This window comes from Jatropha curcas, chromosome 8 (assembly GCF_041381405.1).
Source record: "Jatropha curcas cultivar XTBG-Jc1 chromosome 8, XTBG_Jcur_1.0, whole genome shotgun sequence".
Taxonomy (NCBI): Eukaryota; Viridiplantae; Streptophyta; class Magnoliopsida; order Malpighiales; family Euphorbiaceae; genus Jatropha; species Jatropha curcas.
The window spans coordinates 17,719,155-17,735,008 of NC_143158.1; the positions used below are offsets into that span (position 1 = coordinate 17,719,155).

The following is a 15,854-nucleotide window of genomic DNA, read 5'->3' on the forward strand; positions in this document are numbered from 1 at the left end:
AAAAAGAGACCTGAGAAGGAGGAGGTGCAACAGAAAACCAAGATCCATAGCAATGAAGAGGGCACTGGACATGCCTCCAATGCATTTGATAAGCTTTTTGCCAACCCATGTTATAGAGAGAAAAAAAGCATGAGAACAGAGAGAGACCAATTACAAAAGATGAATGTTTGTAGTTGGAAAACCATAAAAATGACATCGTTTATGCTGAGAATGGAGAAGCTTTTTTCGTGTTGGCATAATTTTTTGTGCTTCACACTCCTATCTACGATTGACTACATGCTTCCATTTGCTAGCATGGATAAGTGCACAAATGATAAAAAAAAGTGAACTTCAGGTGCATAAGTGGCCCCTCGCAAACTTAAGAGTGTCGCATGTGAAAGTTCAAGGGCAATATATGTATTTGGCAATATTATTATTAATGAAATATATTTTTTTTAAAAAAAAACTATATATGCCAAATTTTCCTTTTATACAATATGGTAGTTTATATTTGTATAATAACTCCAATTTATGAGATAAGTTACCATGTGCATCTATCAGGAATAGCAACGAGTCAGGTACTCATTTAAAACATACTACCTGAATTCAAATTTGATTATAAATTAGCTAGTTGGACCCATTTAGAAATTCCTATTTAATACCCGAATTCGTCCGAAATCTGATTATAATTACCCGTTTAAATACTCAAAATCATTTAAATACCTATTTAGCATTAAAAGTTTTTTTTTATTTTCATTTTTCAAAATTAAAAAGTAATTAAAAATTATAGAATTTTTATTTTAACCTAATAAAAAATATAATATAAATATTAAATATAATTATAGCATTAATTATAACTAAAAAAGTGTATATATGTCATTTTTCTTTTGAAAAATAATTATTTTAAATATTTATTAAACGAGTAAAAAGTAATAGATACCCAAGTCCTTGAATCCAAACTTGATACGGTAGTACTTTTACCATGTGAACCCGTCCCAAATCTGATATGAGTAGTACTGAACTCGTCCAAAACTCATTTACTCACTACCCGAACTCAGCTAAAATCATATCGGATCAAATCGGTTACCTACCAGTCTTGTAAAATTGCTTTCCCTAGCATCTGCTAATAATTTTTGTTAAAAAAGAAAAGATATCCCGATGATTAGATTATGAATGTAAAATAATATGCATGTTTTTAAAAAAAAAAAAAAAAAAAAAAAAAAAAAAAGATAAATATCAATTATCTATATTGGAAAGTATTCACTAAATAAGCAAGAAAAAAGAAATATATTTACATTCACTAAATTAGGATGGAACATTGTAATTCAACTCCATGGTATTAAAGATGCAACCCTGCATGAAAATGATGAAAGAAAGAACAGAGTTAACTTTTCAAGAGAAAGAAGAGAATTTAAAAATAGAAGCACGTGCATGCTGAAGAAGATAAAATAAAGAAAAACAAAGGACCTTAAAAAGTTGGAGAAAAAGTTCATTTTGGGCTTCCCTTACCTTTTTGTTTAGGTTTTAAGTGAAGAAAATTAAGAGAGATAAAACGACAAGTAAACCAAACCACAGTCAGAACAATTTCTTCTCCATTTTTAAAATATGTATGTATATGAAAAAAAAAAAAAAACAAGGTTTGAATGGTCTCTGCATAAATAGAAAAGATGCTGCTCTTCTTCTGCAAGCCTAGTGGCCCCCCCAGCTACTACCATCACTCCTCTTATGGCTCTGATTCTGATGCAGAGAGAGAGAGAAAAGATTATGAGAGAAATTTTGATGAATGGGATTTGTTTGTGTCTATGCGTTTGGAGACCCTGAGAGGGACGATTGAGTCTGCTTCTGGCATTAACCCTTACAACTGTGGCACTGAAAAACATGGCGTTTTACCTTTACATTTATATGAGACGACCAAAACAGCAGAGATAAAAAGGACTATCTAATCTCTCTCTCTTTCTCTCTCTCTTCGTATTGCTACTTTTCAAAGTTTAGGTTATAAATTCTGGTCGGTACTGCTGTTTATTGCTAGGGAGGGGTCACCTTCGGCTTATTATACATATGCAGATACTCCAAACAGATAATCCAAAACTTGAGGGAAGAGATATATCAGTGCTTCTGAGCTCATTCAATGAAATAGTTTCAGACTAGTAATAAATTTACCCTAATGAACAACGCCCCACTCCCATTCCTTATTTTTTAAATTCAGCTGCTCCCAGTAACTCGTCTTATAAATTCTAATTAGCTCATAACCATAACTATAATAACTTCTATTAACCAAATTAACGAACAAATAACATACATTATCACTTTTCAATCTTCAACACGGAACCAAATTTTTATATATATATATATATATATATATATATATATATATAAATCAATGGAAATGATAATGCTAATCAATGAGAGGAAAAGAAAAAAGAAGAAAGATAATTAATATAATAAGCAGGTATGAGTTACAAATTAATTAATCTTTGCTAGATTAATTCCAGTAATATTGTTCTCTACTTGAGCCTCAGCTATAGCTGAAGACATGTAACTCAAAACCAAAGCGTTGTCATGTGGGGGTGTTGCTGCTTGAAATTGCTGTCTACAAGCATAACAAGTAATGTGGAGAATAGTGGAATTGATTTGCTTAATTGCATGTTCTCTTAGAGCTGAAGCCTTATCTAACTCAGATTGAGCTTGTTGTCTAATTCTCTTGGCATTAGCAAATTCTTGTTCCGCCAATTCAATCTGCCTTTTTGCGCGTTGTCTTGCCTCTTCAGCATAAGCCTTTTCTGCCATTGCCAGCCTTATTAACTGCTGCTCGCGTGCTTTCTCGCTTTCTGTATTTGATTCATTTCTCGACCCAATTGACAGATGCAACTGAGTTGAATGATTATCATCGATTTCGAGGAGATTTGCTGTGGTGGAAAGCTGTAGCTCCAAATTATAGTCTTTTCTATTTTGTATTAGCAAAGGAGCTGCACTGAAATTGTTATCATTAGAAGGGCTCGGACTCGAGGCAGTTCTAGACAAGCATGCAGCTCCCTGCGCTGTCTGTGATTGATCAGGTCGTAGCCGTCCCATATTGCAACTGTCTTGGTGCTCTATAAAACTCTCAACTCTGCAAACAAACATTTATTTTTTTTAGTTTTTTTTTTCCACATCTGAGAAATGGGTTATCTAGATGTCATGATTCTTGCAAAAAAAAAAAGAATATACCTAAATAGTTTTATATATATTATAGAGAAATGAATATTAGAAACAAAGTAAAAAGGACGGTCAAGTCATAAACACATTTAATAAACAATAAATTAGTAGTCTGTATGGAAATGGTGGAGAGATACTATTATATATACCAACTAAAAAGGAATAAAACAGTGGTAATGGCAACTGAAGCCAATCATTTACAAAAGAATGGTGAGATATAGATTTGCTATATTTTTTTTTATTTCTTTCATTAGTTAAAAAAAAAAAAAATCAAGCTACAAATAAGGAACAGTTTTGGGTTTTGAGCAGGCCAAAGGATTTTCTAGCAAACAGTGAAAAATAATAATACAACTATATATATACAACTGAATTTTGGGAACCGTGTAGAATAACTGTCGATAAACAGTAGTTAAAACCTGTCTTAAGGTTCCATCAATCAGAAACCACGCCAGAAGATGATAATGGACTTAGGACGAAAAAAAAAAAAGAAAATCACTCACAGCTTTTAAATTAAATCTGATTATGAGGAAGAAGAAGAATGAAGAGATTGAGATCTATATAACCTTGAGAAAACTCGGCCGCAATCGCAAGAATGGCCTCTGGTGCCACAAGTTTTGAGATGGGCTTTAAAATCAGATTGAACAGCATAAGCTTTGGAGCATTTATCACAGACCCACTGTTTGTGATTGCTATGTTTTCTTCTAAAGTGCTTCTTTATCCCGACAAGATCACCAAGGGCATGACATGGATCATGGTGCAAGCAAGAAGGCTCTGGACAAACAAAAACTCTCTTCCTCACCACCGGACTCTCTCTCTTTAGTAACTTCCATGGGACCTTATGTCTCCTTCTGTGCATCTGTAGGTTTTGGTCTCTCTGAAACCCTTGATTACAGATCTCACATACGTAACGGTCCGATTCGAGCAGTGTTTTTGGCGATAGAGAAACCACTTCAGCATCTGGATCTACATGGAAAGAATTCATACATACAGAAAAACACAAGGGAACAATATTAATTAATTAAATTATGAGAAAATTGAAAGTAGTTAATACCTGGAGTTCCTGCTGGTCTTCTTTTCTTCTTATTGTTGTTACTCCCGCCGTCCAAACAGGAAAAAGGATCAGAAGAAGAAGAGTTATTGGCTAACATAGGGTTTAATTGATTCTTATCTATGTTTCTAAACAAGATAATTCAAACCCTCAATCAGCAATAGGCCTAAAGAACCAAAGCTAATGAGATTGATATGCAGGAAGAGAGAGAGAGAGAGAGAGAGAGAGAGAGAGGAAAAAGCAAGCTTCTTTCTTCTTTCGGTTATCAGCTTGCTTTCTTTCTTTCTTTCTTTTAGGCTTTAAGCTTTGAGCAGCCTTTTTATCAGCTTTCCTTATTTCTTTCTAGAGACCCTCATCTGCATCAGGTATTGCTTGTAGAGGCTCCTTAATAAACTTTCAAAAGGAGAGAGAGAGAGAGAAAGGACCAATCACTTTGATCGAAACTTGATCCCACAGCCACAAATATGGGCCAGAATGAAAAAAACATCCCCACGAAGAAACAAAAGGACTCATAATTCAGCTTCTACAGACACAGTAATTTTTATTTTATTTATTTTTTTCTTTTCTCTTTTGCATGATTAATACATACAGGCCTGCACTCCAAATACACGTACGCTCCCCATTTTTGTCATCATTTCCATGCTGCTACTGGTCACAAGAAAAAGAAAAAAAAAAAAAAAAAAAAAAAGAACTTACCTGCATAGAGTACATACCATAAAATAAAACAGCAATATACCAATCATGTATTCAGTGATTTATTTTCTTTCGTCTTTTAGAGAATCTAGAAAATGTAGAGAGTATCATATCTCGATTTTGAGTTTTTCTTATATTGGAGCTTTCCTTACTATAAAATTATTTCCAATTTAGAGTAATACTACCATAAAGAATAGAAAATTTCTATATAAATCTTTATAATCATCAGATTTAAATGATTTTTATATAAACAATTGGATTTAATTGTAATAATAATATTTGCAATTTGTAACATAGGTTAACAATGTATTAATATTATTATTATTATTTAATTTTTATTATTAAATATAGAATTAGTTTTACGAATAAAAAAATTACAATTCAAAATTTCTTAAAGAAAATATAAATTAAAAAGATCGATTCTCCTATTTAAAAAACTATGTTTGATTCATTTTTCTCTTTAATATTATATTCCTTCTCAAAATAGAAAAAAAATTAGCTAACTATAAAAATAATTTTAAAATTATCACTGTTAAAATGATAAGACATTAATTAATTATTTAAGAAAAAAAAGTTATATACATGAAAAAAATATTAAATAGTAATATTAACCGTGCATTTAGTGATTTTCTTTCTTACATCTTTAAGACGATATGAAAAGTGAGAAGTCTCGTATTCGAGTTTTTCTTACCATAAAATTACTACCAATGTAATGCATACTCCCTCCGTCCCAAGAAATAATCCACTTTCTATTTTCACACAGATTAAAAAGTAGCTATTATTATGGTTAAAAGACAATTTTATTTATATAACTTTTCTATTATCTCTATCTTATATAACACATAAATAGTTATTTTATTGGAATAATAAGTAAAAATTTAGTGAGGGTCATTGAAAATAAGATAAATTTAATAAGGATATAATAGACAATTTAATTATTAACTATAACATAAAAAAGAAAAGTGGACTATATTTAAAAAAAAAAAGAAAAAATGAATTATATTTTTGGGAGGAAGGAACTATATTAAAAGAATCAGGCTGCCACAGTTATTGTAAGAAATGAGACAAGTAATGAAAAGCATCTGACTCAAAATACTTGAGTATTTTCCCTGCTTAGGTACAGTAAGGAAATTAGGAATTGAATATTTGTCGATTTACCGAACTACCCCCTTTTATGATGACGCTGCAGTAATATTAATTAATTATAGATCTGTAGCAGCTTTTCTAAAGGTAATATTGAGTATGACAAGTCACCCTCATGGGCACATTAGTCAAAATGAAACAAAGATTTTATTTTCGGAAAGAGAAAGAAAGAAACGCCTTATGATAGAGGTAATTTAATATATAAATGTGCGTCTAACATTTAATTCCTTATTTTCTTTTTTATAACCTCCTTTTTATTTTCTTTCAAAGAGTTAGAAATTTCAATCTTATAGTTAATGTTAAGGGCTGTTTGATTTAACTACTCATACTAATTGATAAATGATAGCGATTTTCGATAGTTGATGATATTAGTGTTTAATTGGTAAAATTTTGGTATTGGTTATTGTTAAAAAATAAAATGATCATTTAAAAATATGATTGCTTTTATATATGATGTTATATAATGTATTTTTTTAAAAAAAAGATTATATGGTAAACATATTATTTTTAATTTATTTACAAATTTATAATGTATAATGCATAATAAATATTTTTATTTGTAATTAATTTATTAATAATGCGTAATAATGTATAATAATTTATTAGTAATAATTTTATAATGTGTCATAATTTTATTAGTAATTATTGTTATAAGGTTAATGAAACCCAAACATATGAAGAAAAAGAAAAACAAATATATGATACAAATACAAATTAGTTATCAGCTAATAGGAAAAGTTAAAAACACAACTAAGGGAATGAGCAACTCATTAAACTTTTATATGCTATAGCTGCTCTTTAAGAAGGCATTTGGTTTAGGTTATTGATGCACCAAATAGATAAATGATATCCAATAGCTATATTGTAAGTATTTGAAGAATTTTTTACTCAGTAATTGGTTGATAGAAATCTGAATTGATTACTAATTCCATTAGTTATATTTTGGCACTTTTGCGATTTTTACTTATATTATATTGTAATTCATCAATGTCATAAAATAATTAGTGATAATTTTTAATAATTTTTTGAGATTATTTTATTTATGGTTATTTAAAAATAACAAATTCTATTAAATATTATTTAACACTTTTAATTAATATTTTTCTTTTATATAATACATTAAATAAAAATATAATTATTCACTTTAAAAATTTTAAAAAATAAATATTATACATCATAATATATAAAAATAATTATATTGTTAATGGACATTTTACTTTTTAACCGCATCCACTACCCAAATTTTACCAAACACATTCATCAACTAATCACTAGGAGCCACTTGTCACAATCTATCAAAAAACTGCTATAAGCTAATATGAACGGTTAAAGTAAACCAACCTTAAAATCTTTATCTAACACTTACAAATTAGCTGTTTGACAAATTTTTTTTATCAATAGCCAATTACTAATAGAAGTCTCAATAGTTACTGATTCCATCAACTACTTTTTTTGAGCTTTTTTTTTTGTTATTAGCTGCTATTTAATTTGTATTATATATCAACCTTAAAAGAATTATTATCTGAAAAAAAAAATTCTTTTAATATAATTTTTAAAAATAAATTCACCCATTAGTTGGAAAAAAAAAAAAAGCTGAAAAACTTACTCACTCGTATCTTTATTTATTTGTAAGCTTAGGAAAGGTTATTATAACAGCTATGTACGGTGAATCATAATAAAAAAAACGTAATTTAACATTTCTAGTGTTTTTTAGAAACATTATTACATTTGTTGATAAACAAAAGGGAAATTTTAAGTTCATCCAATTGTAAATTTAATTATATATTAAAACAAAATGAATTGTCTCGACAAGATGTTTCAACATCAAAATTATTTTTATTTAAAGGCTTGAGATCTCTAAAGGGTTTTCAAATTTGAATTTCAATAATTCAATATAAAAAAAAAAGTTTAATTATGAAAAGGAGGAGAATTATTTATATTTGTGTAATTCATTCATTGAACAAAAAAAAAAATAATGATTGGAGAATTTGGCTCATTTTTGGAACAAATTTCTAGTCCAAAAATAAATCATAGGAAATATATATGGTCCAAAAGTTATTATTGGGGGTATGGTTCAATATTCATCATTGAAAATTGGCTTTAATATTTGAATCGAAGGCTTGTGATTTAAATCTCAATTAATAACGAGTTAAATAGCTTGGCTACATTATTATGCTAATGAACCCTCTTTCTTTTCGTTTGTTCTTTTCCTTTTTTATTATTTTTAGGGTTAACTAGTTTGTGGGCCCGCATGATGCCGTGGTAAATTGTTTTTGCAGCGACTAAATTTATATAATCAATAATTTTATAATTTATATTAAACTTATAATAATTTATACAGAACAATTTATAATTTTTATCTATGCATGGAGAAGTTGATATAAGTAAATAATAATTATTAATAAGCAGTTATGAATATATTCATAATAATTTTAATTGTTATTTTTTATTTCTCTATAATAGAAAAAGAACTATAAGATTTCAATTCTTGAAAGGGAAAAAAATTATAATTAGTTAACAGTTACTTACAACTTTAGAAACATGGTGTTACACATTTGAGAAGTAAAATAATGGCAGAAAAAAAAATTAAATAAGGGCTAAAATTGTTTATAAATATTTAAGACACCACACAAAAGAAATTATAAAAAGAAAAAAGCAACTAGATTATGTTTCGTTTGATATTTTTGTCAAATGATTATCAAACTTTAGATCAGAAGATCAACTAAAACACACCAACATGTACAATATTTATAGTAAAATTATGTATCATAAACCGATTATTTTTCATTTGATGGCCCTAAAATTTACACACCTGATTATGTTAGATATATTATAAATGTGAAAAAAGATAATAAAATATCAATTACAAATATAATAGAATATCAATTACCTCACTAACTCCAAGGATATAAGCTGAGTTTCATGTTAGATTATTCCAACTTATAGATTTAATATAGTAAGTATTAAATTTATACACGTATAGATTGAAGAAAGATAGAAGGAAAAGAGTAGTATATTTTCGCGAGTATTTTCAATTAGTTGAAGTTGGTTGATTTTATAGACAAAGAACGACAAACATGCGAAAGGTAAAAATTATGACAAACATATATACTTGGTAAGTATGCAAAGGTTAAAAATGTGAAAATTATACATTTGATTTTAGCTTTGTCCATTTGATAAGCGTGCAAATAATTTAGTTGACATGTGGCAAGCATGCAATATGAAGTTACTGTTCTACTACAATTAGATGCAACTTTATAAGTAGTGAAAAGATGCATGTATGGATATCATTAGAAAGTTAAGACTTGTGGCAAACATTTCAAAAAGAGAAGCATATAAGCACTTGATACAGAAAATGCATTGGAAATATAATAATGTCATGCTCTTTATTTGAGCACATGTAAGAAATATTATTTTAACATTTTCTATCAATTTTTTACCATAGTTTAATGTGAATTTATATAAATGATTGAAGAATGGAACAATAATGACAATACGAAAAGTATCATACATAATTGAATGGAGTTGCTAAATTTAAACTTACCTTAAAAATGTATAAAGAACACCAATTAAAGGAGCATCACCTTATAATCTAGATATAACATTTTATACATTAAGTGCACTTGATACAGTAAATGCACTGAAAATATAATAATGACATGCTTTTTATTTGAGCACATATAGGAAATATTATTTTAACACTGTCTATCAATTTTTTACTATAGTTCAATGCAAATATATAAATTATAGAAGAATGGAACGATAATAAGAATACAAAAGACATCATATATAATTGAATGGAGTTACTAAATTTAAACCCACCTCACAAATTATCATGACCCAAAATCATGGGCTGGACCGGCACTAAGGCTCAGGTAAGCTTAAGGCCCCGAGACCCGTAGTAAGCCTAAACCACAACATTCATGTAAGTCAAACGCATTTCTAGGAGCAGTAAGCCCATATTATTTTATATATATATAGTAATCACATATTCTTGCCCAATCTCAAACATCTCAAATAAAATATAGTTCAGGCCTATTAGTTATACACCTCATTCATAATATGGGCTACTGATTCATATGTATCTTAGATAAATAATTAAGACATTCATATATTAGCATATCTATTTTAATACAAGATTAGAGATTCATAAATCCTACAACTACGGAGTTTAATAATAGCTAGAAGTAGTGAAGTTCTTACATATAACAATACATAAATTAGTTACTTATAGAAATTAGAAATTTACTTTTATAGCCATGCGGAGAAGATTGCAGAGCTTTTGTTGGATCAATACGAATTCTACTTCCTGATGAGTTAAATAAAAGAAGAGTGACTTTTACAACTCAGTGAATCATAATAAATAATTCATAACATAGACATTCACGCAAAATGCATCCTAAATACAAAAGTGAACACACAACCAGTCAAGCATATGTCACAACATCAGTACTTATAAGTAATTTCACCTTCAAATAATCAAACAAGTGGAAATTAGTCAATGGCGTCACCGAAATTCCCGACAAGCCTTCCTCCCACATGGTCCACCCTCTCAAACGTGTGCATTAGGGAGCCGGTCCCTCATATATGGTTGACCGGTCTAATCCTCACTTTTCCATACCAATAGGCAGCCACCCTGTGGTTTTCCATATCATATGTCATCATATGCACAGGGGGGCACTGATCTCTCCATACATGGCTACGGTATCAAAGACCGCCCTCATAAACCCATGGTGACCAACTTCATCCCAATTCTACACAAACAAGGCACAACAGTTTCACAACACAAGTAATCAAACAATTCATTCAATATAATGTTCCAAAATAATCCTTAGTGCACAATCATAAAAGTATAATCATATATATTAATAATAAAATAAAATAATAATATACATATAAAATAAATACTAAGTTCTCCTTTATTTATATATATATATATATATATATATATATATATATATATATATATATATATATATATATATATATATATATCTTTGTAAAATAAATGATATGTGCATGTAATGCTGATATGTACTAATTATTATTACTCATAGTGGTAAAGAATAGAAGGAGCTCTAACTCAGATTTTGACTCGGAGGAGCAATAGATAGGCTTGGATGATCTAAAGAATTTAAGAATACAAAGAAATAATAGCATCAGACAAAGGACTAATTAAAATAAAATTAAAAAAAAGATTATGGAATTAATCTAATGAATTATCTACGCATCTAACTGCTATAATTAGACTAGATACTGCCAAAATTTTGGCAGTATCTCCTTTAAAAATTGGACTATCCACCTGTTTAAATATCAATAATTTTATTAAATATTTATTCAATCCACACAGCCCATCTGTCTGACAATCAATCAAATCAAGTTCCCATCCTCCTTTAACCTCAACACCAACATTCAATTATCACAACTGTTTTACATAAACTTAAAGTAGGTTCTAAATAATGTAACCCATCAATCCAACCATAATTTACAAATTAAAACAACCCTCAATTTACAACTTAAAGTAATCTTCCAATTTGTTACAACAATATTATCAAACACTCTTGCTTTATATCAATATTATTAGTTCTTTAGTTAACAACCAAATAAATAAAATCTTTTTTATATATAAATGTAGACAAATCTTTATTTCATTAACCTTACTCGAGGTATAAATATTATTTATAAAATTCTAGGCTAACCACTAAGAATCAATCCTTCAATTAGACTACAATAAAATAAATGTATCTTTTGAGTAACCCAATTCGCCACTTAAATATAATTCAACTAAAGTTTCATAAACTTTTCTCTGTTTCCATATAAAATACCACTTCTAGGCATAACAAAGGAGGTCTATGATCAACTCGTTTATCTAGCAAAAATAATGTTGTCGAATAATAACCAACACTCACCAACAAAAGCATTAAAATTATATCCAATTCTATGTTAGTTTATATAACATGGCACCAGTTATCCATGACAATTAAAATTCCAATCACATAATCCATATAAAAAGGGTTCAAGGCAAAGAAAATATAATGGCTATTGCCAGTCCAAATTTCTCAGCTTCTTTCATCTAAACCTGCAGTAAATTGTTTTATGGATTTATATGTATGTTAAATTGCAGTTCACTCGAATTTTTAAGAGTAAAATTCGAAGTTCCCATTCTCGAACACTAACAGTAGCTAACTAAGGGTTAATCCCTAACATTTTAATTAATACTATAAATCATTAATCTCTAATCAAAAACTTGAGAAATAAACTCAGAAGGATTGAATTATGGATCACCTAGTCAAAAAATTGTGGGTCCCGAATATGTATGGCACAACCCAAGAGGCGGGGTTGAATTGGGTTTTCTAAAAATAAAAATTTAACTTTAAAAACAAACTCAGAATTCTATAGCAGCGGAAAAGTAATGCACTTGTGAGAATAAGTTATTCATTAGAACTTCATCACAATGCTTTATGCAGAAAATAGAAAGACTTTGCAAAGTACAGTTATTGATTAGAACTGCTTCACAATATCTTATATAGTATAAAGAAAACTGGTTTATGAAGGAAAGCTATTAAGTTTAGAACCTCCTCATAAAGTTTAGACAAATATAAAAGACAATGTGAGGGACAGTTATTGAAATCTGAATTGCTTCACAAAGCTTCAATCAAGATTAGAAAATTGATTAGAACCCCAAGTAGTGGAATATACTGAAAATAGAAGAACAATTTAGAACTTGGTATATTCACTGAGCAGAAGTCCAGAGTTCTAATGTTCAAAAAAGATAAAGCTTATTTCATTTTTAGAACATCAAAACCATTAACAACTTTAGCAATTCTAGTATATAAACTAAAGTGTAAATAAAATAGTATCAAGCAGAACTTCAGAAAATAAAAAGATCAACACAGTGATTTATAGTGGTTCCGCACTAACTCGCCTACATCCACTCCCCAAGACTCATCTTGAGATCCTCAACTATGTTATCTCCTTTCAAGGGTAAGAGACAAACCAACGGTACAAGGCAATAGATCAACTCCTAGATCTACCATTTGTCCTACTAGATTTTCCAAACGTTCTAGTTAACCTCAACCCTTTCTGTTTTTGGCAGAGAACAGAAACTCAATTCAAGACATTAGAATCTCTCACGGAGAAGGTCGCTTGATAACCTATTTCACAATAGCTTTTCACCTAAGCTATTATACAAAAGTTTATCAAATAAAAACCTGTCTACTCAAGATTATAGAATCTAAATAGATAGACAGAAATGCAAATATAAGCATAGGAAAAACAGTATTTAAGATTAGAAAATCATTTTAAAATACAGAATTGTTTTTCAAAAGAAGTTGTTATAAAATTTCTTTTCTCTTTTAAAGATAACACGTAAAGTATTAAGATGGAAAGAAGTAAGGGGGTAGAGAGTAAGTTTTGAGAGATAAAAGATATGATCAATGGACGAATACTCTTAAAACGAAAACTCTTTTCTCCACATCTTTTAAAGAAGAAATGCCCATTTTATAGAGAGGGATGAGAATCCCGTATTTAGAAAGTGAAATCCCTTTTTCAAATCAGAATATTGACTTTCCATTTTCAGAAGATACAGAAATCTTGTTACCAAATCTTTTGAGTCCATATTCTTTCTTTTTAGTAAGTGAATAAAAGAAGATTTAACTTTCCTTTAAAAATAAGATTTTCGAAAATAAAATAAATCTTTTTTGAAATATTTACCAAAAACGATTTGAGATAGAATCTCTTTAGTTTAGGTAAGAAGATAAAATTAAGATTTTGGATCTCTTTAAAAATTTATTTCCGAAAATGAAGAGCATAAAAATCTTATTCGATTTATTCTTATTACCAAAATCGTTTGAGACAAAGTCTCTCTAATTTAGGTAAGTGAATAAATTTCGAACCTTTATGAAGATAATTTTTGAAAAATTAAAAATAAGCTTTTTCTAGGATATTTATTACCAAAAATGGTTGAGATAAGATCTCCTCCATTTTAGGTGTGATAATCAACAAACGAAAAGGCTTTTAATTTTTAAAGAGTTATTTTAAAAAAAAAATCCTTTTGATAAAGTGGGAAGAAATTAGTTTTGTACTTATAAATGGATGTTCTCTCGATCCTACAATGAATCCTAAAAAATCTAACCGCTAAGGTCTTCAATAGTCTTCATGATCCTTGAAATTAGAGGACTTGCCTTGTTTATTTATTACCTTCCTTATATAATCTGCATAAAAATAATATTAGCACAAATAATATAATTTAAATTTATTTATTTTGTTTCAATCATCAAAATCTCGAGATAAATATTTGACCCTTGAGCCAACATCCTCCCCATTTTTGATGATGATGACAGAACCAATAAATTTATCAAATATACAACATGTGCTCCCCCTAAATTTATTTATGTCAATAAAATATAAGTTCTAAACATGGCATATGTTCTACCTTGAAGCAAGTTTAGAACATGTATAAAATTCCCCTGAGTTAGTGCAGTAAAACACCTATGGGGACTTAGAAAGTTATTTTAGAAACTGATATTAGAACATACAAATAGAAAGGAAAAATTTTAAGTTCTAATAATCAGAGCAATAAGAATAGAATAAAAATTGACTTTAGAAATAGAACAGAAATCTTAAATCTAACCTGCAGAGCATACGTTAGAACAAGAATCAAAGTTCTAAAAACTAACCAATCAGTTCATCATGTAAAATATATAGCTCACAAATAACACAGATTAGAAAATACTAAGCAATAAGATGTAAGCACTAAAGTTACCACATATTACCAAAGTACTTAACCATCAAAATATCATGTGTTCTCCCCATTTTTGTCATGATACAAGAGGGTTAGTAAAGATCAGAGTAAAAAAAAAATAAAAAACACAACAAAAAAAATTGTTCACAAAATATAGAAAGATAGATAAAGAGAAAAAAAATAATCAGAGGGATTTTGGGTCAGTTCTAAGTCTCTTAGAACTTCTGAGATTTTGAGCAGGAGCAGTTTTAGTAGAACTTTCAGGACGCTTAGAAGAAGGGTGCAGTGGAGGCTTTCTTCCATGAAATTTGTGTTTGCCAGCAGTGTGCTTTACTCTCTTTGGCTTTTCTGACACAAGAAGTGTAGGGTGTTCCCTTGACTTTCAGAGTAGCTAGCCTTCTTTCATTAATATTCTTCATTCTTTCTAAGGATTCAATGAGGGACTGATTATGCTCAATCACAGCTTTTCTTTGTTTTATTGCCTTATCAAGTTCCCTATTGTGTTCTTCTATAAGCTCTTTTTTCATTCTACCCAACATAGCTTCTCTACTCCTTTGTGCTAATAAAAGTTTAGATTCTTTTTTTGCCTTAGCCTAAGTTTCCTTTTCTTCTTCACTCAATTCCAATTTTTCCATTTCTGCATCACTGGCTTCCTCTATCTCTACTGTCTTTTCTTTCTCAAACTTTTCATAATCCTTTTTCTCTTCAGTTTTAACTTCAACTTTCTCCTTTTCTTTTTCTATTTCCCTTTCTGATTATGTCTCAACCTCAACAACTGTCTCCTTTTCTTTCTCTGTTTCTTCCTTCTCTTCTTCTTCCAATTTCTCTTCCTTTTCTTTCTTTTCTTCTTCTTCCAATCTCTCTTCCTTTTCTTTCTTTTCTGCATCCTCCAACTTAACTTTCCCTTTTTCTTCTCTTCTCTTCCTTTTCTCAGTTTCTTCTCCTTTTTCTTATTTTTCTTTCTTTTCTTTTTCCTTTTTAATTCCTTTTTCTTTTTCTTCGTCTCCTTCTTCATCTTTCAGTTTCAAAGACCCATTGTCTAGCTTTGAAACA

The 15,854-nt window shown here is 29.1% G+C and overlaps 1 protein-coding gene across 1 annotated transcript; it reads right to left on the reverse strand.

Annotated features, from left to right (window-relative positions):
• Positions 1-2,382: 2,382 nt before the first annotated feature.
• LOC105640161 (zinc finger protein SHOOT GRAVITROPISM 5) lies at positions 2,383-4,678 on the reverse strand. Its single transcript, XM_012224403.4, has 3 exons — positions 4,226-4,678; positions 3,738-4,137; positions 2,383-3,088 (listed from the first exon to the last, which is right to left on the reverse strand). The coding sequence occupies exons 1-3, from the start codon at positions 4,320-4,322 to the stop codon at positions 2,443-2,445; spliced, it is 1,143 nt and encodes a 380-aa protein (XP_012079793.1). The 5' UTR covers positions 4,323-4,678; the 3' UTR covers positions 2,383-2,442.
• Positions 4,679-15,854: the final 11,176 nt, after the last annotated feature.

Coding starts and splice junctions, on each gene's coding strand:
- LOC105640161 (XM_012224403.4), bottom strand. CDS start 4,322: ATGTTAGCCAATAACTCTTCTTCTTCTGATCCTTTTTCCTGTTTGGAC. Junction 4,138..4,225: donor AAGACCAGCAGGAACTCCAG/GTATTAACTACT, acceptor CTTTCCATGTAG/ATCCAGATGCTGAAGTGGTT. Junction 3,089..3,737: donor TGCGGCCGAGTTTTCTCAAG/GTTATATAGATC, acceptor GTTTGTTTGCAG/AGTTGAGAGTTTTATAGAGC.